The 24,016-nt window shown below is 39.8% G+C and overlaps 1 protein-coding gene across 15 annotated transcripts in view; it reads right to left on the bottom strand.

Annotated features, from left to right (window-relative positions):
* Positions 1 to 21,550, bottom strand: part of ncam1a (neural cell adhesion molecule 1a) — a 249,001-nt gene extending 227,451 nt beyond the window's left edge. For 2 of the 15 annotated variants that reach the window (XM_071506421.1, XM_071506416.1), the window contains exons 1-2: positions 20,447 to 21,548; positions 20,164 to 20,229 (exon numbers count right to left, since the gene is read on the bottom strand). In XM_071506421.1, coding sequence (XP_071362522.1) covers positions 20,164 to 20,229; positions 20,447 to 20,582 — 202 coding nt within the window. In that variant the 5' untranslated portion in view covers positions 20,583 to 21,548. Of the gene's footprint in view, positions 1 to 18,571; positions 18,998 to 20,163; positions 20,230 to 20,446 lie in introns of those variants that run through there. The other 13 variants (XM_071506415.1, XM_071506417.1, XM_071506422.1 and 10 more) reach the window with 13 other exon arrangements.
* Between the last annotated feature and the right edge of the window lie 2,466 nt (positions 21,551 to 24,016).

Raw genomic sequence — 24,016 nt, 5'->3', positions numbered from 1 at the left:
ATAATGAAATTCTTGTGGAAATTTGTTTTTTTTTCCCCACTCTTTCATTATGAAAACCTCTGCTTGAGAAATGACTGGCTGAGAAACTTGTCAGCAGTCTGGCTGAAGGAACAATAAAAACAAATCTCTTCTCCCTGAAATGTAAGTCTAAGCAGCTCTGACCAGACAATAGCAAAATACAGAAAGGCAGCAGCATGGAGTATTCAGAAAAAGACTATTAGGAAAGATAAGAAGCCTTCTCCAAGCCGCTCTGGCATAATTTCCATGTAGGTTAATGAAGTCCTAATTTAGACTTATGAGAAGTTATACAGTGAGGACAAAAACACTAATGTCAGGTAGCACACTTTCATTCATCCACCTTTCCTGGACACCAACTGGGGTGCAAGCTACAGCATCTGAGCACTGCATCAAATCAAACACAGAAGGGTCCAAACATAGACAAAGGATCCCCTTCACCCGTGGCGAGTGAGAGGACAGTGATTAATGAGGCCACACCAGTGGAGAGTGGCTCCGTTATACTCCACCTCCATTCTTGTCTCTGCTTCAGCAGTAAGAGCGTCAACAAGTAACTAATGACTGCCAAGTTGTCCTCTTATACATTTCCTGAAAACATCACGCTCCTTATCACCTCTAATGCTGCATTCACATGGAGCTGGTACATGGTACAAACCTCAACAGCAGGTTGGGTTCAAACTTGGTGCAACAGGATGGATTTTCCCCCGTTTCGCATCTGTTCTCGCAGCTATGATTTTGAGCTCTGCACAGACCTATCACCGAGACCTCACATCTAGCCCTTGCCCATGTCTTACACACCCCATCCAGCAAATCTGAGACCCCTAACAATTCCCTGAAAGACATTTTTTGATTCCATTCATTACTGACCTTTCAGTTTGCAACACATTGGCTACACTCTCTGCCCCCTTTTCCATATGGCACTGTGTTTCTACTTTGGAAACACATGAACCATAAAGCTTTATGTAGCAAAACCACCAGAACCCAAACCAAAACCCATGACTTTGTTGGGACCATTCAGCAGATTCTACTATGAATGAACAGAATGTAAAAACAGACACCAAAAATAAGGCAGACACTCTCCTACCAGACACACATGAGGACTTACACATTTATCATGTCGGAGAGGCAAAGGAAGAAGAGGTGACAAAATTTAACATCAACTGCTATTAAGAAAAAATTAACAATTTTGACACATTTTTTTTTTTTAAAGCAGTCATGCTGGAACAAAAGCAGACGACAAGCTTCTGACAGAGATGATTAAAGTTTAATCCACTTACCTATGTTTTCATACTGTTTGAAGATTTTTGCATCATTATTTCAGGGGTAATATTACACTCAACTTTCATATCAATACATGGCTAATCGCAGGAGTGAGGTTAAAAAAAAGAAAAATCTGCACATACCTGGAAAATATGGTTTAAATTCTCACAGCAACACTGTGGATATTTTGATATAGCAAATGCACACATATTCACCTATCAAATTAACGTTTAAAGCATTGTAAGGAACTATGTACTAATTCTCATTTCATTATCTTTTAATTGCAGCTTGTTTTAAATCACACATTTTTGGTTAACAGGCATTTGTATTAACATGATGAAATTATACAGAGCCTCTCAGATGTTCCCTCACTAGGCGTTTTGATATGCTCTGCTGTTTCACCAGTCAACCTAGTGCAAGCACTCTTCACTTCATATGTGGGAAAACCATGTTAACCTGGAGAGGAAACTCAAATGTAAGTCCATAAATAATAATACTAAATTCCTGAGCAGCACTAACCTCTACATAATTCCGAAAAATGAATTAGCCAAAATCACGAATGCATACTGAAAGAACATTAAACATATTTTTCAGAATTGCTATGCCAACCAGTTTGGCCTTGAACTTAAAACATGGATGATGCATTCCAACCTTGCTTTCTTTTTTAGACTCTGATGTAAACAAAACATAAAACTCATTTATTCAGAGTCTCTGGTCCACTCTGACAATATTTTAGCCAGCATCTCCTCCTTAAGAAACTCTACAGGAGTCTTCTAAAGTTCTTCCTCTCCATTCTGTTGGAGAGTCTTCTAGCCACTGATCGAACTGCAATCTCCCTGTTCAAACACAGCTGCATCAATGGGCTTTTATCACCCCCCCCCCCCCGGTTACAAAGATATGCACAGCTGCTGCTCTGTTGCCCAGAAACTGAATGTCATTTCAGGAATACCCCCCATTCCACAAACAGGATAGTGTTACAGGAAGCGCTGCAAACAGCCCAAGCCTCCAAATTTGATTTTCCCATTTCAGTCTGAGCACTCTACACTGCTCCCATACATCCATTTTGTGGGGCCCATCTCTCTAAATGAGAGTTCAGATGTCATTGAAATTGTGAAGATAGGATGCAAAGAATTACATAATTGCACCTTTCCTAAAGGAAAACCTAGCTGTTATTGAGTTTTAGGTATCATTTACCCCATTGCTGGAAACTGACCTAAACCGCTGTTCAATCAATGCATAACGAGTTATGAGCTCTGTAATTTAAAAATCACATTATCGGTTGCAGTTCATTTAGTTTGAAAGTCTGTCCAAGAATTCCGTTAGCAGATATTTTTGTCAATCTGAAGCTAAAAAGCACTCGAGCAAATGCATCTGCTGATGGTTTGTCAAAATGGCTTTGTTCCTTTCAGGCCCTCAATGTGGAAAAATAAAAGTCCTCTAGGCTCTTGATAAAGTTTACATTTTTTTAAATCTTAAATAACATGAATAAACGAACATTTTAATCTTTTAAAACAATGCAAGCAATATATGATTTTATTAGGGAAAGCATTAAAGTCGTGTCATGTGAAATGGCCTAAGGATAAAATACAACTTCACTTCAGTAACTTTACTTGGTTTTATAAGAGTATTCATTACGCTAAACACCCTTTTGTAGCACTGCATCTCATCTTTTCAACCCCATGCTCTAGTAGTTCTCTTATGTAATTTAACCTCGTTTTCTTCAAAGCATCTCAAGACAGGAAGCGATAAAACAGATCGGACTATAAGGGTGTTTGTGAATCACATGTTATTTTCCTCTTACTTCTGCCACCATAGTGCTAAGACACTGCCACTTCGAGTCCTTCAAGCAGGTGCAAATGTTATAAATAAATGCAGGAAGGTTGTTGGGGTTCTCCCTTATTAACCTGACAGGTATTTTATATTCTGTACAGTTTGAGGCCTTTCTGCAAGAGGGAGCTGGCATTTAAGGCCCTCCAGAGGCACTAAAGCCATTGGGCCAGTAAGAGGAGCCATATCCGTGAATGAACTAATTAAACTCCTCAATGTCCTCGGCAAAATGGTGCCCTGAGATTGTTCTCTGCAATGGCAGTAATGAGAAAGAGAGAGACATACGGGTAAAAACATGGGAGAAAAAAGCAGGGGGGGGCAGGCCTCATCCTCAAATGCATAAGGAGCATGCACTGTTCGAGAAAGAAAGATTAGCAAGAAGGCAGTGGAGGCAGGATTTGAAGCACTTTCTGTTCCTGTCCTGGGCAAGTGGACATGCTGCATTTTGAATGCAAGGTCCCTATTTTCACATCTTTGTTTTTCTACCCTTGGTTGCGGCAAGGCTCATTAAAGTCCATAAACAATACGAGATGTGCTCTCTAATGAGCAAATGCTTCTGTAAAAAGGGCTCTGTCCTTGGGAAGCTGGCCATGTCAGCTAATACTGTATCCAAACCCAGTCTCATGCATCTGAGGACTAACAACCAGGCCATTCTCACTAGGCTCGTTTGTCTCCTCAATTCTCCTCATTTTCATTGTTCCCTCATTTTCTGTACTCCACTTCCCATGGAAATTATCGTCCGCTCTGCCTCCTGACAGGGAGGGCAGAGTCATTTCAGTTATACTTTGCTCCATGAAAATCTAACACAGTGATTAATGAAGTTTTTCCTCTCTGCTCTGCTCCTTTAGGTTGCATCCAAAGGAAGTGGGAGTCAACAAAGTCCCAGGAGGTTTCAATGGCACAAGGTGGCAAACTAAGTGATCTGCTTGGCCGGCTACAGAGCGCAGCCGAGCTGAATGAAGCGCAGTCAAAAAACAACAGTGGGCTTTCACTGTGTTAGAAGGGCCATAACAGAGTATGCTTTCTTTGAGCTAGAGAGAAAAACATTTCAGCGAAACAAACAGTGGAAAATGGGAGCATGATGTGGCATTTAGAGTTGCTCTTTCATGCTGACAGTGGGTCAGACACTGATAAGTGATCTACCTATGGCTTGCTAGTCACAGTGATGCTGAATAATGACAGCAACAACTGAGATAAATCACCATTATTGCACAGATACAAAATAATACTGTAGCAATTTCCATGAATCGATGTACTTTGTTGCATACAGTATGTGCAACAAAGGTGTCCTGTATTTTGCCAGTGTGGCTACAGATGTATTAATCTTGAGAGTGGCATTGGATGAAATGCTTTTTTTTTTTTTTTTTTTTTAAATGTGTGAATCTAATAAACATATACTGCTACTCAGGACTATATATCCATTGTAGGCTGTTGTTGTGCAGATTGGGTGCAGTGTCACTCAGGTGAGAGCGCCACTGAGCCGTGCCAAACATATTACGAGTCTTTGAACTGCAGCCTTTAGCAGCACTGTCTCAGACCTCTGTTGGCTCGGGTAAAGAGGCCGAGCCCTCGACCCTCATCCTGAATTGTGTGAGCCTGGCCCACCTGGCTGCCTGTACTGCGAGCCAGTATCAATCATATGCAGCATGACACGCTCCCTTTGTTCCTGCAATGTAAACATATTTTATCCTTCTGGTGGTCAGACAGAGCGTTGGTCTTCATTCGACACTTACCTCCCAATCTGTTATAAAAGATAGACAGGAATGGAGTAAAATTCAAAAGAGTCTATATACGTCTGAGATGTAACATGTATGAAGGCATCAGACATTTTAGCTGAGATTTTCTTATCTTGCAAGATATTCAATACAACTGGTCATGTTGTTTTAACCTTCAGGCTTTATCCAAATATACTAAAGGTATGAAAGTATAAAAACTCCTTTTTAAACAGTCTTTGGTCTGTCCTCCTCATTTCAACCACAAATTATATGCATCTATACTCTGGCCGTGTTCTTTGGCAGGGGGTGAAAGTCGATGCTGCTGGCATTAGATTAAAAATTGAAAAGACTTCAGAGAGCTTAGTTCAAAGTTTATTGATTTGCCAATAATGCACTTTTCAAAACACGCAGTATTGGCCAAAATTGCAATGATACTGTAAGTCAACAAGTGAAGTTTACAGTATTTCCAATTCACAAATTCATATGCGTGGAATTTACATTTAAAATTTTTTACAATAAGTCATGCAGCATAAACACTGCAAGCTGCCAAATAATATGGAGGAGAATCTATAAAACTACTGTGCCAAATTAACAGTGGAGGAAGGCCAAAAAAAAAAAAAAAGAGCATTCCTTTATCTCCTGTCAACATTCATGCATCATCAACAGAACAAATTCTGCCCTCCAACCAGGGCAAAAAGTCTTCTGGTATCCATTTTCATATGCGGGCATGATTTCTGAACTGTTAATAGTGCAAAATAATTACACAGTTACAGAACTTTGGGGTTACGGTAGCTTATTAAAGCAGCAGAGCAGCGCATTATGCAGAAAAGCCTTGCAGATAAAACGAGACAGCTGTCAGTCAGGAAAGCGGCTATTCACTCCAGAGACATAATCAGGCCACGATACACAAGCACAATTTTGCTCGTTTTACAGCAATCAGAATAGCGTCAGAGGCTCATCTTATTTTTAGACTTTATGCTGTGAGGAAAAACAAGAAAAAAAAAAAAAAAAAAAAACACACATCACATAGGCTTAAAATTTGAGGCAAACCTCCCCTTTTCATGACATGTGAGGTTTCATTCAACTCAATCATTTAATTTAGCATCAAGAACAGTAGAGAAAAAGAAATTCTAAGCAGTGCCCTAGATCTGCAACGTGAAGACTGCCCATCATCTTTGATGTTGCAGGAAAACTGAATATCGTGGCAGCCATACTGAACAACTGGATCATGTTTAAATTAAATTAAGGAATGAATATTTTTGAAAAAAACATCTGCCCATGTCCAAAACTATTACTATCAGTAGGCTTCACGACAGAAAGTGGGGCTCCAATCACAGAGAGCGAAACAATGAATCCAGAGGTTGAAGTGGCCTGGGCGACCCCGCGACTCCTCCTTGACGACACTTTGCATTGTGTCCCGCCTCCCTCTCATCCTCCACCCCTCCTCCCACTTGCCGCCCTCTACCTTTGTCTGCCTCCCTGGCTCACAGTGAGCCACTCCTGGGGCTTTTCTTCAGGAGTAGCTCTTCAACAATGCTGTTAGTGTGAAAGCCTAATAAATTGCAGACCTCTCCGGATCTCAAACACAGCAGGCTGACCATAAACACCGAATGGAATGGACCCTCTTCGAAGGGTTTCTGTTGGGTCAAATCAGGGTGATCGTCTTCAGATTTTCAGATGAAATTGGATGTGTTTTCTTCATTTCACAGACGAAGAAAATCATTGGCATAGAAATCCTAGGCACAGTTTTTGGAACATTTCTAAGTAATATTTCTTTCTATGTAAAAACAAAAAAGGTTATGTAAAGTAATATAAGGCAGTATTTATTTTTCAGAAAGCACAGGCTGATAACTGGTGTCAGAAAATATCAAAGATTACCATTACATTCCGCACATTGTGCTTCATAACCTGATGCTGGTCACAGCATGTTTTCCACTGTACAATTAATCTTTTATTGGTGAAGCACATGTGATAAATTATGCATCAATAAAAAATTAAGCCATGTACCTCTGAGTGGTTGATGGTCACTGTGCTGTCTGCAGGAGAGGACACATGTAAAAGTATCCAATTTGTGTTTTTATTATCTGTGCTTTTAGTCAATTGACTTTAACATAATCTCACCTTTGCCCCTTTTATTCTGAAGATATACTGTATGCATATATATATATATATATATATATATATATATATATATATATATATATATATATATATATATATATATATATATATATATATAATATAATATAATATGTTATATTGCCTTACAGCTGCCATGAGTGTCTTGACAGAGCACTCCTCTGAATATTTTTTCCCCTCACAGTATCTCTATCTGTGCACATAGATTGCACAGCATATTGATGCGTGCACAGAAAAATAGTGGAGTAGAAATCCTTTTTGGTTCATCAATCTGTTCACTCAGACTTCGACATCAATATTTGTTTTTTTACCATATGACACTCGAGAGGCTCTGTATAATGTAAGAAGACGCTTATAGCATGGATTTAATCTTAACTTAAGAGCACTGAATTCTGAGTGAACTCCTACATTTGAAAAAAATTGTTCATTTATATTTCCATGGAATACTATTTGAAAATGTTCAAAACTCAATTCGTCAGTTTCAATATCAATACTAAAACCATACTTTTGTTTGAGAATATAATGTTTTAACAGTTTTTACCCCACAATACTCACCTTAACTAAAGGATGTGATTAAATATATTTCAGTTAGAAAGTTTCCTGAGATCAGGAACTATCTGATCAAAGTGCAAATAAACATGTCTGCGAACCTGACCAAGCATTTGATGCTTTTTTAATGTGACACTGTGGAGATACATTAAGGTTTATACTCAAAACGTATTGAGGTTTGATAACCAGCTGTAAAGGTGTTAAATGTATTCAGGCTCACTTTGTTTCTGTTATGGCAACAGCCACACCCTCCCAGCACCTACATGATGTTACCCTGCAACCACCTGCTACCAACCCAGCACAAAAACACCATTTATTTTCATCAGTCTGATCTCATCAACGTTCACACGCACTTTCCATATGGACAGCAGCAGAGGGGCTCTGGTTATATGCAGCGCCCATATTAGATTGTGGGTTGAATTTTACCAGTTAATTAGATGATATATGACACATCAGTTTGATCAATCCATACACAGAGTCCTGCTGCATCTGCTGTCAAATCAGCAGCTCCTGCGTTTCATCTCATTTCCATGGTGTTACCACACAGCACATTTCACAGCAATATACACAGGAGAACTGAACACAGTATGTTTTTAAATACACACATTCACAGTTCAGCGCAAAAAGTCACCAAAGTCTATCATCTTTGTTTTCAGTTGATTTAGCCATTTCATTTTTTTTAATTTCAGAAATGAACAGCTCCCCATTACTAGACCATTACCTACAAACGTAATACTCTTTTCTTTTTCCACAAATTAAACATTTATTGAAGTTACTATTTAATATGTTTTTGTCTCTCCAGCTGAATTCACTAGTTGTTCTCGAACGTGCCGTTTCCGCATGCATAGGCATTTGAATTCATACCAAGGCCTATTAAAAAGAACTCCACCAGACTTCAATAAGAATTGTGAACTACTTCTACATTATTTCTGATGACCATATTTTCTCTAAGATTCGATGAAATCAATAGACAGAATATAAAATATCTCAGACCTTGCAGCTTGGGAAAACAGTTTGAGTATGTGCCACCTGGGCTTCTGAACAGTACACAGTGTCATGAGTCATTCTGGACATTTGCTGGCATTGCCTGAAATTCCCAAGAAACCACAGAGGATGCTCGTCTCAAGAATGTGCTCAATGAAAATTGTGCCAATTTAGAAAGTAAACAAGTCCCCCATATCCTGCGCATGCTGCACTTCTCGCTTTGTTCCTGTCTCCCCGAAGATGTGCTTGTTTCTTTGTTTTGTTTTTTTTCTTTTTGTTCTTCTCACAAAGGCTGAGGCAGCTTGGCACCTGAGGAAACCAGCCAATCAAAGAGTTCCCAGGATGAGCTCACTGCCATTGCTAAGCATTACATCATGATAGTGAGTCACTCCCTGGGATTAAGAGATTCAAACACGTGCCCAAATACACTACGGCTTTGTCTCTTTGACAGCTCATCCGAGGTAAAGTGAGATGATTGATTTCTGATTGTAGGAACAACATATGAAGCCTGGTGCTCACAATGCGCATCAAATAAACAGTTTCAGAGGAGGTCAGAATAATCCTCAAATTTGTCTCTGAGCAGCAGTTAAATTGTGTCAGGTGAGTTGAAAAGGTGTAAACTTGCTTTTGGGAACTTCAGTTAGGATTCAGTGATGCCAAAGCACAAAGATATGTGCCGACCAGTCTATGCTGTTTGCCATGCAGGTGGCCTTCATGTAAGTTTTTTTTTTTTTTTTTTTTGCCTGCCATCTATTGAGGTCAGTGGAAGCAGCATGTGCCACTTGTGTGCTGAATTTGATTGGTGTGCCATCAACATGGACCAGCACTATGCCTGTAGGATTTTTAGAGTGTACTTACTAATTCACTGGTTCTCTTTATCCCACATCCAGTGCCATAAAGATTAGCATATGTATGTACAATAAATAATTCCACACATTTTTAAACACACCACAAATATCTGTGTATGAATGGAGAGGAGGATTTCAGTGTTTCATGGTTATGACAAACCTTTGGATGATGTAAACAGGAAGGAAAATGTCACCATGGATACTACATAAGATTAAGTTTGTTTTAGAAATGTAAATATAAGGTATTCTAGATTTACCAGTCGTGTTAATTTGAGTGAATGGAGAAAAGAAACAAAAATGTTATCAGTTCTCTCCTTCATTGCAGTGTGAGTGGTTTTACTGCTTGCTACACATCGAGGCAGAAGAGTGTGTAAGGAGAGACCCTAAGTGTCTGTGGCCCCACCCAGGTAAGTAATCACCAGCTGCCACTGCTAAATATATAGATTTATGTGAATTGCTGATCATTATGAAGAAAGCTAGAATGCTCAGTGCAAGCTGCAATTCATACTTAATTGAAAATAAGGGCATTTAAACACAATGGTGTGATAACAGGGACAGGCTTGACAAAAAATAGATTATCAAGCAAAACAAAAAAGATATTCAGAGGGGAAAAAAAATGAGGGAAATATTTCAAAAACTGAGATAAAATCACAATCAATTGTGTGGAAAAAACATCACTGCATGCATCTTAAATGAGCAGCAATTATCCCTGCAGACACCAGGTGTAGAAGAAAATGAGCTACCTCTCCAGGTGGTTTAAAAAGCAGGATTTCAGTGCAGACAATCCTCCCTGAATTGAAGATAAATACAGCAGGTGTGGTATCAGCTAGGCTGCTAAAATCCTGTAACAAACTGCCTTAGATTGTCTTACACTTTTACTTCAATAAGTGCCAAAGCTGCAGCACTGGTGAAGGAGCCAAATAACTACAGAACTGGCGCTCTACATTTCAGTGAAGAACCATGCATAACATGGAAGAGCTGTGGAGACAATTACATTACCCAGCAAGTCAGTGTAACTGATGCACACCAAAGACAGTTAATGAGGTCCAAAGTCACATATTGTGACCTGGCTTTCTTTTTTAACTGAGGGCGACTATAATTATATTTTTCATGCTGCCCTGCTGAAAAATGAACAGATCTCAAATCAAATACCACTGGGAAAGTGACAATATTACCTTGAGTCACATACGTCTATTCTCTCCCCAGTAAACACTGGGCTCAGCAGTAACAAGCACTACAGCGCCGGGGAATTGGACATATCTAATTGGAGAACAAGTAGATATTATCTTATTTTCAAAGGGATACTGGGGCTATTGTTTTCACTCCAGAAGCTGTGGGCTCAAATAAACATCTTGTGTTTTGTCTGAAAGCTAATGAATCTTAACAAAGAAACAATAATCTGAAACTTAACTAATCTAAACTAACAATGCATGAAATTGCAACAAGGCGTAGCACCACTGGTGCCAAAGTATCAGCCTAAACCTATAAAGAATGGCTATGGATATACACAGCAGGGAGGACTGCGGTTCTGTTTATACTACACTGGGTGTGTCCACAGGCTGAAGTGTTTAAACATGCTATAAGTCCATGCTATAATTGCAGACACACGTTGTCATGGTCCAAAGTGGTTGTTTAAATCTTGGTAGCGCTATAGGAAAAATCAGAAGGTCCCAAGAAACATTATCTTCTCACACACCAGAGCCACGTAAAGCCAGTAGCACACACCAGATGTGTCATACAGACAGAATAAGAAGTCAAGGTTCAGTGGCCAGGATTTGCCAAAGCAGGGAGTACATTTGTCTGAGCTTATGTAGAAATAAATGGGTGTTTTGGTGCATGAAATATGCAGTTGGTCTTGTTATAATGTATTGTATTTACTAGAAATATCAACAGTGTCATATAAAGCACAAGACTTAGCCACACATTGTTTTAGATTACTATATATTACGGAGATAGAGCCAGCAGCAGACCACCATACGCAGTGAGTGAATGGCTAAGTGTTGAAACATCAGAATCCAAAATCTGCCAGGGACACATGAAAGATATTGCTGGCTTATCTCAACACTTAAAGGCTTAGTTGAACAAAGGGATGTTCAAGAAAAAACCTCCCACCCTCTGTACTTGTAACTCATTAAAGAAAGACTGCTAGTAATCCATCATTAAGAATACACATCATTCTGTGCTGACGTGCATTTGTGTGATTCCGGACTTTATTAAGGCGTTGTCTATCCAATTATATCCAATTTTTAAATACATGTCGTGTGTGTGGTTAAAAGATGTTTAGTGTTGGGTACTGAGATGTAGAAACATTTTAATTGAGTATTAACACAAGACAATTCAGAAGTGTTTCTGACTTTCACAGACAGAAAAAAAAACATCTGTTCAGTATTGGTGGAAGTAAGTTAAAATAGTGACCCTCCATACATAACACTGGGCCCCACGCCGACAATAGAGAAAACTGGAATATCAATACAAACAGTATCAAGTCCAAATGGAATCAGTGCTTGGAGGGGGACAGGGACATCATGCTGGGATTCTGTTACACAGTAATGTAGTCTATCGTCACCTTGGGCACCCTCACCAGACTTGGCAGCCTCACTCTAACAGAGCTTAGGAAAAAAAAAAGATGAGGGGAGCTGCATGCTAAAGCAGCACAGATCAGTGCTAATGTAGAGAACCTGGTGAGCTTGTCTGAAAGGACTCTGCTCAGGCTGCTGAGTGTCACAGCACTGTCCATCCACCATCATCTTCCACATTCTGCGTGAGGCACATGGCTATTAGCCTCACGGCACCAGCAGCTTCAAAAACTGAAAAATGTTTTGAATCAGAACCACTCCCAAAACTTGCTGAACATGATCTGAGGGCACAGTCACTTCAGGGACGGTTTATCTAAATCCATTAGAGGCTGATACCAATTCAACCTGCTGAAGCACCCAAGTCTTCTTTGAGGAGAAGTGTAGCAATTCAATCAAGGGGAGTGACCAGAACATGGAGGGTATGAGACGAGCTCTCAGTAAATTTCTACATGTTTTGTAAATCTGAACAGATAGACCAGCAGCAAATATACAGTCTCTTAGTTCAATAACCTTCATCTTTACAAAGACTTAGTGGTGAAGTCATATTCCTTTTGATCATGGCAGGTTACCAAAAGTTAAACTCCAACTAAATGTGTGACTTTCATATATGAGCCCCAGTTTGCATGTAATTGGGCAGAGCAACCATTAATGACCAAATACAGTTCAAATTGGGCTGAAAAATTCATCTTTTCATATCAGAATAATGACTTCCTGTGGAAGAGTGTATGCTCAAACCACAAAAGCTGTTAATTAAAGCATCTTATTTGCACTGGACTGGGAAGGAACCTTGTGGAAAGAAGCTTGCACATAGCTTGCATATAACACTAAAAATTATACCATTAGAAGACAAAGTGGCTTCCATGTTAAAGGTCCCATATGTCACACATATTTATTTGTGGTTTTCTCAATATAGTTTTACATCTCTTCCCTCACACTCCTCTCTGGAGCTCTAGCAAGAACAGGCCATTCTGTGTTGGCCTGACCAACCATGGATAACAGACTGTTGCCTACTGCTGTAGCTTGGTAAAACTCACAGGTAAATGCACATAGAGCTGAGATGATCAAATTCTGACTAAAATGCTCTGGTATTTCAGAAAAAAATTAACTTTAGCCACTGTCTGTTATATAACTAGTTAATTAATTAAAGGGAAGATGCTATATTGACTTTCTTGGTAGCTCAGCAATGGAATGGCTGGTGTTGTGTTGTTAATAAAGCTAAAGAAAATGGGGCATGTCTGAGGGTGATGACTATGTAGATTAGTTGTGACATCACAAAATCATGGCAGTCCTGACGGCTCATTTTAAAGGCACAGTTTCTGAATGCTGGCTGTGTGAACTGCTCCATGGATGGAGTGTTTTGATACTTTCACAGTATGTATTAGCACCTACACCTGCTTTACAATGAAAAGACATGGAAGTCTCATTTTCTAGAATATAGAATATAGACCTTTAAAAGAACATGAACATGCTGCAAACCATCAAAAAGTGCCGCTGGGTACACAGAAGATATACTGTATTAAGTTTTGCAAAGTAATGCTGTACTGATACAGAAAAAAAAAAAAAAAATTCAGTGGCTGAGATTTGGGCTCCAATTCTGTATAACAAGCCTATCTCATTTTTTCACTTTTTTTTTTCTTTTTTTTCCCCTGACATTCAATTCTCTATAGGACGCCTTCAGAGCTCACACAATGCAAATCACTCATGGTCCCTATTCATGCACTGATTAATATGCAAAGACAGCCCATCCTCATCTAACAGTCAGCAGACAAGAAATATAACAGCCAGCTGAGTCGTTTTGAACTTATCTGTTTGGAACTATCAGCACTTCATACATTCACTGTAGAGAAGCTCTGTGCGATGACATGAATTTATGGATAATGTATCACAATCTACTGCCTTTCAGTATGATCTTTGATCTCTTGGTAAAAACATGATTCATTTTCATATCTAATTTTTTTTTTTTTTTTTACATTTACATGACGTTTTATCTACGGATCTGAAAAGAGCCACAAATGACATTTTGACTAGTCAATATAACTAAGTTTGTCTGTTCATTTAAGTATAAAACTGTAATACATTTTGGGATTATAGCATTACTAAAACATTTATAAAATGTCAAACTATTTGGGGATTTTGCAACGCAAAAGCAAAATTTATCTAATGAATCTCCCTTAATTTTTGTTTACTTTATCTTTGCACTGTTCGCCAAGAATTCAAAATAATGTAAGTTCCTTCATGTTCCATTCATCATTGGGATATACACTTGTTGAAACAGTTTCAGGCCATCTGTTTCAATTCAACGGTTTGCATCCAGATGCAGAGATCAAGTCTTGGGGAGAGATGCACCGATTGATCAGCTAGTAATCACAAAAGGCCAGTTTTCAGCATGATCGGCTAGGATTGACCGGCCAATCAGTCTCAGATATCTGATTCTGTGTTGTACAAGTTTACACTCGTGCACCACACAATGGTTTACATCATGAACATAACAGCAAAGACACAGGTACACAGGTGTACACACACACACACACACCATCGGCATCATAGTTCTTCACAGGGAGTGAAAAAGACACAAAGCTCACAATTTGTAGTACCTGTAAGACCAAAGTAAGTCGTGTAGGAACAACTACAAAGATGTTCATCACCCCTCTGAACATGTCCAATTTCAACAAACTAGCAAAGGAAAAGCAGCTAAAACTAATGCCACGCTGCTTACCTCTTCTGTCTATTACTCCATTAAAGAAAGTTACAAAATGTTTTCTGTAGCTGTCAATTATAATTCTTGGAAAGGAAGTTAGAATCGAAAGATCAGACTTTTACAAAACTACAAAAATAATGAGAATAAGTACAACCTTAAAGTTCTAAAGAAATTCAAGCCACATAAATAACAGTGAGAGGAAAAGGAAGAAAAAAAAAAAAAGGAAAAAAGAGACAGTTATGAAAGATGCTTATGTAAACTTCAGCAGCATAGAACTGACATCTGGCAAATCAGCTAAATCAGCTTGCAATTATGACTCAATGCAAAGTCATTTATTTTCTAATGCTGTCTTAAAACTTTTATAATAGCTGTACAGTAGCAGTAGTTTGCAGGATATAGCTGAATATGAGCTGAATCCAAAGGGGTACAGCTGCAATCTGAGCAGCTCCTGTACTGATGAGAATTTGATTTAGATAAACTGTTATAAAATGGTACAAAAGGCATACATGTCACTTTGAATGCAGCGTGGATCCAGTTACAAATACAGAGCAAAGTTCTAAAGGGTCCAGAATCCAGTTTTATTCAGAGAGCAGACTAAAAACGCCTTATAATTTTCCCTTGTTTGGCTGCTTTTTCCAGTTCCCCTAAGTCAAAAATAGCCTGTATTATTTTCATAGTGGCTTTGAACTCACCACAGCAGTTAAAGTCCCATATGTTAACATTTTGAGGGAGAGAAAATACACAATTCCTGACTGGCTAAGATGAACTTTTTCTTCTTTTTGTGGAGTTCTGCTCTGCTCGTTGCACAAACACATTGTTTAGATCCAGAGGATCATGAAATGAACTTCACAGTGTTTGCATTTGCAGCGGTCATGCCTTGTCTCAAGATTCAAATACAGATGGATATGATTTGCTTTTGAACTCAGTGTCTTAAGTTTCATTAAAGAAATGCTGAAATGTAATGGCAGGTGCAGCAGTAGCTGGGCTTTCAGAAGGTGCTGCATTGTAGGGGTTTGTTGTTTCAGGTACCAATGAAATGAAGAAATACAATTGAGGAAGTCCAGTTTGAGTAACAGATGCATGTGTCTGAAAGTCTGTCAGAGGCAAAAACACTGCGCAGCAGTTTAAAAATACCATGAGGAAGCATTTTACAGTCTGGAAAGTTTGAGGACAATTTTTGCCTCCATCTTGACGATCACAAAGGAACAGCGGAATTACCTTGCAAAAAGGTATGTTACAAAATTATCTGTCAGGCATGCCCACTTGCACTTATTCCATTGTCCAAAACTGCATTGTCAGATGAAATTGCACTGCAGTGTGGCAAAAGTTAGCCCCGGTTCAAACTTTTTTTGGCAGACAACCCTGTGTTGTTTTTTTCTATAGCTGACAGGACAAGACATGAAACAGAAAACACTGGAACAACCTCTCAGTGCATACAGCAACAGCAGACCACTAACTCAGGGCCAAAAACTTAAATCAACCACTTTCTGGCTGCAAATTGATGACCATGGATATGGTAGATCATCCCAATAACATGAGGTCAGAAGTGGTGATACGCACTAGACTCAATTCATCCTGCTGCAGACAGACTGAGACACAAAAGGCGGCTCTCTGTGTCCACTTCTAACATCATATTCTATTTAGTCTGACCATTATTTAGTCATTTCTTGGAAGATGGGGTGGCTCCCCATCCTAATGTTTGTTACTAACCACAAAATTTAATTATCACTGAACTGGAAGAGGAACTAGAAATCAATAAATGTAATTAAATTGCTCAGCCATCAAACTGCCTGATACTGTCATTACCCTTTTAATATACCCCGGGCCTATCATATAATGTGATCAATTTCTTTGGATTTCTTTCTCTATTGCAACTAGGCAGAGCTAAGGCACAATTGTTTAATTATCTCCCTCTTGGTTCCTTTCACTTTTCACCCACATGAGGTACAGTGAATTGCAGGGGCGTCAGAGTATTTCAGATGGATTATGAATCATATAGAACAAAAATGAACACACACTGAGCGCTACTGGTACCATACCGCCCTCTACGCCACTAACAGTGACAGTCTGACACAGTGTTTGGGTGTAAAAAGGTGGCCACCAGCGAGCAATGACAGGTTTATTTCTCAAATATAACATGGCAAGCTCAGCATGTACATTGGTCAGTCTAAGGGTTTTTTTGTGAAAATGTGAAATATGGTATGATATGTTATACAGTTATGTTAAATAACAAATATTGACTGAAATATCATTATAATATTTTTGTAGACTCAAATATGAAATTCAGTATTCTGTTTTCACATTTCACATTTGGGTCAGTAAAATTTTCGTTAAGCATTTAAGGGAAGAAGGACTGCTTTTGGAGAGAGATGTCATTGGCTGAATTAAGCCACACTGGGAGGCAAAAAAAAAAAAAAAAGACTAAAGATAGAAACAGCTAAAATGGCAGACCTGTAGAATATGGAGAAGAACAGTGAAATCGACACCTGGGGTTAAAATAATCATCCTTGTACACTACAGGTGTCTGCTAATTTAAGGCATTATCAAATCAAACTAGTCTTCCTCTCTCCAAGGACCCCTCGGGGTCCATAAACTCCACTTGGACACAGTTGCAGTCTATAGAAAAAGAGGGGGCAGATGCGAAAAGGGGGAGGATATGGGAGGCACGAAAGGTGGGGGTTTAGGGGGGGAGGAATGGGTCCCCTCCCGCCCTATATAACCATGGGAGCTTGGGGATTGGATGCTATTGTATACATTGAATGACTATTCAGTCGTCCTCAATGGATGACGAATTTCACCCTAACCAACCAAATTGAAAACTACGATCAAATCAGTCTGGGCCTACACGTCGACATTCATTTGCGCCTAAAACGCACTGCGATATCAAGTTGGAAACTACAGTGTCCTGTTTGGCAAGGTGGGGAAACAAGAGAAAGAGAAGTGATGCCACATTAAACACGTCGGGGGCTGTTCACCTATAAACCCAGGCTGACGATAAACTCTAAAATCGCACATTGACACATCCGCGCAGAATACTGTTGTCTGCCAAATCCGATGATGGCCAGAGTCGGGATGGTGGGTGCATCAAATCCACCCAACGAATAGAGTTTAAGCGCATGCTTATGAAAACAAAAATCCCTTTATCTCGAGTTTAAAACAAAATGTCCGTAAACCTGTTTTTGTTGGACTGAAACAAAGCGACAAACGCTCCGGTCGCTCCATCCTCGGTGCGTCACAGCTGACCCGGCAGAAGTGAGAGAGCCAGGGTGGACTTTTGGCAGACAATGCATGCCTTTTATTTTATATTATCTGATATTTGAAACCAAAACTGCGACTTCCATGCACAGATAAAGAGTATAAGCAATATTTGGTGTGAGGGGATCACAGAGCGTGCCTCCGCATCTCTAGTTCAAATCTCCACCAGCATCCATCTCCTCTAACCTTTACCCGCACGAATGAACCCGGGAGCCAAACTCGCACAAAACCGCACACGCGTTGGCAATTTTCACTGAAAATGACCCAAACCCACAGTCTGCCTCAACTCAGGGGGGGACAGGATCCCAGCCGGTCCGGGGGGAGGCAGGGGCGCAGTGCTCCGTATTGCGCGGTGATACTCAAAAATGCACCGAGTCAAGCGGCTCCTGATCTCAAACTCGGAGCGGATGACACAGAAACGGAGGCGAAGGCGACTCGGTTGGTGTTTCGAGGTTTATTCGGTGGACGAGGAGGAAAAGCTCTTCACTTCTTTAGGAAACTTCTGATATGAATGTTAGAGAGCACCAGCTCTGAGCGAACGCCGCTGTCCGGAGTCAGTGCCGAGGATGCCGGCGCTGGGACCAGAGGATGCTGCCCCGCACTCAGCAGCGCTCGGCCTGCGCTCTCGCAGATCTGCTTTGGCCACAGACTGAGGAGTGATCTCCTCATAACCTGACAGGTGAAACACATAACTCAGCTTCTTACCTGCACAGCCAATGAATAGAAATCCCCAGATGATGTCCCTTATGTGAAGCATTGTAATGTGTCTCAGATATTCTCCTTGTAGAGTAGACGCACTTTAAACAAGCGAGGTGTCTCTCCTGAGGGGGGGGGGGAAACAGATATCAGCCTTTCCAGGGACAACAACTGCTACCGGACGGAATTTTGGTCCTTGTCGCTACCCGTGTTCGCGGCACAATGAGTGACAAGCTGCAGCCGTAGCACGCACTCGCACACACACATGCACTCAATAGATAGCAACACGAATTACTCCGCCCGGTAGGCTATACCCATATACCCACACACACAGGCGCACAGAGACGCTCGGAGGGGGCGGGCTGAGGTGAATGCAGTAACAAAGTAGTGCGCGGAGCAGACAGCAGATGGTCACCGGGGGCTCTAATTCGGATTACTGGGCTTACAAACTAGCTAACGGTGGCTTAGAGACACACAGAGCAAAACACTTATTATAACCCAAGAACTAATTAAAAGTGTCAGATTAAAAGTTAAAATATTTAAATAATATTTTTTTAAATATATAAACACATATACATTGGCATTCACTACACACACACACACAAAATGATGTAAGTCATGTTCACGTACACCTGATGAATGTCAAATAAAATGGAAGTGTTTGACTTTTTAGCTACAGATGCTTAACTGTGTTCACAAACCAGTCAGTCACTTTGCCTGGATGCTGTTTGGTGCTGGACAGGTGGCATATAACCACTTTATTATGGCTTTTTCACTAAGAACAGCTGCCTGCTGCAACAAAATCCCCCAAAAAACAAGGTTGGATCTCCAGCCCAAATTCGACAACAACTTTGTCAAAACCTGTTACAGCTGTCAAAAACAAATTACCAAAAGACTCTCTTTGAGTGCTTGTGTATTTGATTTGTGTGCAAACCGCTCATCTGCTAGCTATGTCCAATCAAACCAACTGCCAGCAATCTGCTTTCTGAAAAATACATTGGAAAGAATCTCGACAATGTATTTGCAGTCTGCAAAAAATGTGCCACTATATGTCAGTGACACCACAAACCTAGCTACTAATTAAAGAAAGTCATGCAGTGTTTCCCATTAATTACCTACACTGTTTCCCATTAATTACCAAGACCACCACAGTCTAATTTATCCCGCCACAGTTTCATAAGAAACCAAAAATATTTTTACACAACATAATGGTAAAGTTACCAGAAGAAGCAGGCAACCTGAGAAGAGTACTGTGAGAGGTAGCAGCTAACAGTACTTCAAAAACACCCCTCTCGACATGAGAAGAAGCCACTCGGTTTGAGTAATTCAGACTGATCAAGCCTGACATCAGCCGCTGCTGCACGTTAGAACTTCTAACAGTGCAGTCTTCTGAAAAAGGTACTGCTTCACAGCCAGTTTGGTGACATGGAATAATTAAATCAACTCAACTCTACATGCTGCATGTGAAAGTTGTGTGTGTGTGTATATATACACCTTTGAAACATTAAGTGAGTTGCACTCTGGACTAAATACATCAACTTCACCCCAAACAGAAGTGTAGAAGTAACTCTAAATAGAAATAGATATTTGCATTTGCCAACCTGGGTCGCTGCTCCGCTGTCTGCTGTCTGCCATCTGGTTCAGAGAGACCTCTGTGGAGGTTGCTGCTGTGGGAATGTCGGTATAATGAAGAATGAAGGTATAACAAATTATACGTCAGTTTTAATCTTTTAGCATCCAGAAGCGCCATTTCCATTCTTCCAATTTTGTATGAAAACTCTAACCTATGAGTTTCACCTACTTAAACCGAAACCTAGATGCAACATTTCAATACAAGTATGACAAAAAAGAAGCTGTTGTTTTTCAAAGGCAGTCACTCCTCACCTCCACCACCGGTGTGCTCCCCTGTCCTGCACTCCTGAGGCTCGTTACCTCGTTTGTTCATTATCAGACTGCCTGGTATAAAGCCGTCGTTTAGAGATGAAGACCTGTGTTTTCTGTGAAAGTCGTATGCTCTCATAAACACGAGTGCACTGTCATCAGGAGCTAGGGGTGTGATTTATTATTAATCCTGGAGGTGCAGGTGGATTGTCAGTATATTGAGCGTTTTATCACAGGGTTAAAATGTTGTAAATGTTTATTTTTCTTTAAAGCATAGACTAACAACTGATATTTGTGGTCATCAAAAGTGGGAGCAGCCCCTAAATAAGGAAATATACTTCATGTAAGTGTGATTTTTGACACTTACTGAAATTGCATGTCAGGCAGAAATTGGAAACTTAAAACCTGAAGCCAAGTTTCTGTTTTGTCACACGGACACGGATCATCATGTGTAGTGTTTTTGCTGGTGCTCAGCTCAAATGCGCCTGAAGCAACTCGCTAATTCAACGTAGCATGCAACCATGGGTTACAGTGGCGTATAACAGTGGTTTAACTGGCTAAAGTTCTCCAGCTAGAGGTTGTTAGTCATTATCTTAGCAGCAATATGAAGTGATACTCGATATACAATCTATCTTTCAGTATCGAACACTCACCCATAAGGCTGAGAGGTGACTGTAAAAGCATGTGCCAGTTGCTCCTTTTAGTGGGAGCTAGCTTTGATCCACTTCAGCTGGATTCCAGTTTGCAAAACTTCTCAAGCCCCTCCTGCAATATAATCCACTTCTCTTCTGTCCATCTGCGTGGATTATGTTCCGAACACTCACTAAATACACTGGTTAGCATGAGAGCACTCAGCATCGATTTCATTTCAACCACCTGAAGCCAGTGTTCTCCTCTCTTTAGCCCTGTTTTGGTTCATACCACCTCTTCAGAAAAATAGCTGCCTCTTGCTAAGTGCTCCACTATGTTCACAGCTGGTCGCTAAATTTTTCTCTGATTAATTTTTTTTGGGGCTAGCCAGGTAGTAGTGGATTTATCACATCTTTTGTTCTGCTGAGAACAGCTGGCTACTGGTGCTGGAGACAGTTGTGGGTTAATGAAAGTTCGTTTTCCATCAAAAAAAAAAAAAGCTGAATTACCTTATGTAAAAAATAGTCAACAAATTACATTTACTCCTTCTCCCTCATTGAAAAATCCAGATTCCACCTGCAAATTTTATTTTCAAAACCGTAACTAGCCACACTTCACACAAATCCATTTACTTTCAATATAGGCTACACTGGAGACTTTGACTTTAAACATCACATGTTTATGTTGCATATTTAAAGGTACATTTTGATTCCCTTAAGTAGATGAATTGGAAAACAGCTTTCTCAGCCCAAGCATAAATCATCCTGCACACTGAAGGTCAAAAATCTAAGGGAAGTGACAGGACATCCATAAGGTCATATGTGTGAAGCCAGAATTTCTAGAATTGAACAGAACAAGCCTCAGTTTTGCATGGAATTCTTGTATAAGGGGGTTTAACGAATAAATGTTGCTGATTCCATTCACTGTGAGGTTTAAACCTGAGCTGGAGCCTGGAGGAAATCTGCCTCATCATATGGGCACAGAGAAGGTCTCAAATCTGCAGCCTAATTAGTGCACTTCCTCTGGAAATAGGACATCCTCTGCAGCGTGATACCAAAGTCTCCTTGAACTAAAAAGTGCACAGTTTATCTTTACTTTAAAAATCCCCCAAAGAAGATTAAAAACAGCTGTGGATTATTTCACATCATTATTTGCATTAAATCTGTTTACATCAAAGATGATGAAGCAATCATTAAAAATTAAACAATGCAGTATTAAACTTAATGGGACACCTGACCCATACCTAAGCCAGCCCACATCAAAACACTCTTGATACTGTGTCTTTCAGTGGACAGTGGCTCTGAAATGGAGCCAGGCAACAAAACATAATACTCAAAACATAGGTTAATGGTGGAGTTTGTTGTAAACAGCCAGGAATGGCAGTCTAAGAGTGCAGAAAAATCTGGGGTCTAAAATGGTTAATCTGGGGTTGTCCAGGTTGGAGCAAAACCTACTTAAAAGTAATAATTCAACAGAAAGCCAGGATTTCTGGCAGTGGGATTTAATTACCAAGAAGAGTGTCAAGAATTTACCCCTGAAGTTGAGCACTCGAATTTTAGATGTGAAGTGTTGAGTTGGATTTTGTCATCCAACACAAACATAACTCAAATTAAATGCAAATTTGCAGCTGTATGGTCCCTTTAAGCAAAATACAAGATACATATTTCTATACAAAATTTATACTGTGTACTGTGATTTTATATTTTGTGTTTCTACTTATAAAATACTTATTTTAACAACAGTTACTCTTATAACTTCTAAGGTGATGCCCAAATGTAGCAGTTTTCCATATTTGGCCATTTTTCTTGATGTGATGAATCACTGCCCAAATGTTTTAAAAACCCAGCGTCGGAATCAGGGAATAAAGATAATACAATTTAATTAAAGACATAACACTGAGAGCAATTAAAAGTAACTGATGACATTTTAATAGCTTATCGTCCCAACACAATTAACACCAATTTAGTCATGAATAATGAAAGACGTTTAGAAACACCAATAAAGTCAATGTGACAATAATGTCATTGCGGCTCTGTCATCTGAGTTCAGAAACATGGTTTGAAACAAAACAGAAAGTGCAAGAGCCTCTCCATCAGGGGGCTGCAAGATCATGCTTGTCTGTAAATAAACATGTTAGTCATCTAAACAGTAGTCATTATACAAGAGAATAAAAAACTAACTACAGAATGATCTAGCCTCCTCAGTTAGAGAAAATGTCACTAATTATGGAGGAAATTTTGCAGATGAGTCGGACACATCTTTCTGATGAGGGTGAAACTGATACCTTCTCTCAATGCCTTTTTTTTTTTGGCAAACACAACAAACCACTGCTTTACTTTTTCCATTGTTCAAATATCTGGTGGACAAAGCGCATTAACGCTTTAACATGCATCCAGTGGAAAACAAATGTTTTGTTTGGTCTTTGTAGAGAACATGTGCTTAAGAAGCACGTGCAGAGTTGAAAACTAAAATTTTACTGCAAACCAGGATGACACTACTAAATCAGTTTGCACCGTGTATAATGGAGATATGGCTCTAACAAAAAGTCTCTCGTCTTTGGTGCAGAGATTAGAGAAGACATGAGCACCTGAAAACTGCAGCTGGATCAGGTCATCTAAGTGATTTAGCATCAGTTCTCTGAGGCATTCAGTGAGACATTTGGTGGATATGCTTAACTAAGGAGTCAGTAGTGCATAGATTCCATCTGTGGGATTATAGCCTGAAATGTTAAACTAATTATAGTAATATATAGTCATGGTCCAGCATACAATTGTTTGCAAGACTCTCATAATAGGCCATTTTAGCAGGTCTCATTTTCTCTTTCTCTCACACACTTGCACACATGCATACTCCACATGGTTTCACACATACTGAACAGGTGTGGATGAGTTTTTGTGCCAGGGATGATGGAACAGACTGGGAAAAATCGCTCTCATCACACCA

This window comes from Trachinotus anak, unplaced genomic scaffold, assembly GCF_046630095.1.
Source record: "Trachinotus anak isolate AG129_WGS33_773 ecotype Australia unplaced genomic scaffold, CSIRO_AGI_Tana_v1 ptg000020l, whole genome shotgun sequence".
Lineage (NCBI taxonomy): Eukaryota > Metazoa > Chordata > Actinopteri > Carangiformes > Carangidae > Trachinotus > Trachinotus anak.
Note: the sequence above shows the minus strand (reverse complement) of the source record. Positions and strands in the feature narration are given on the sequence as shown.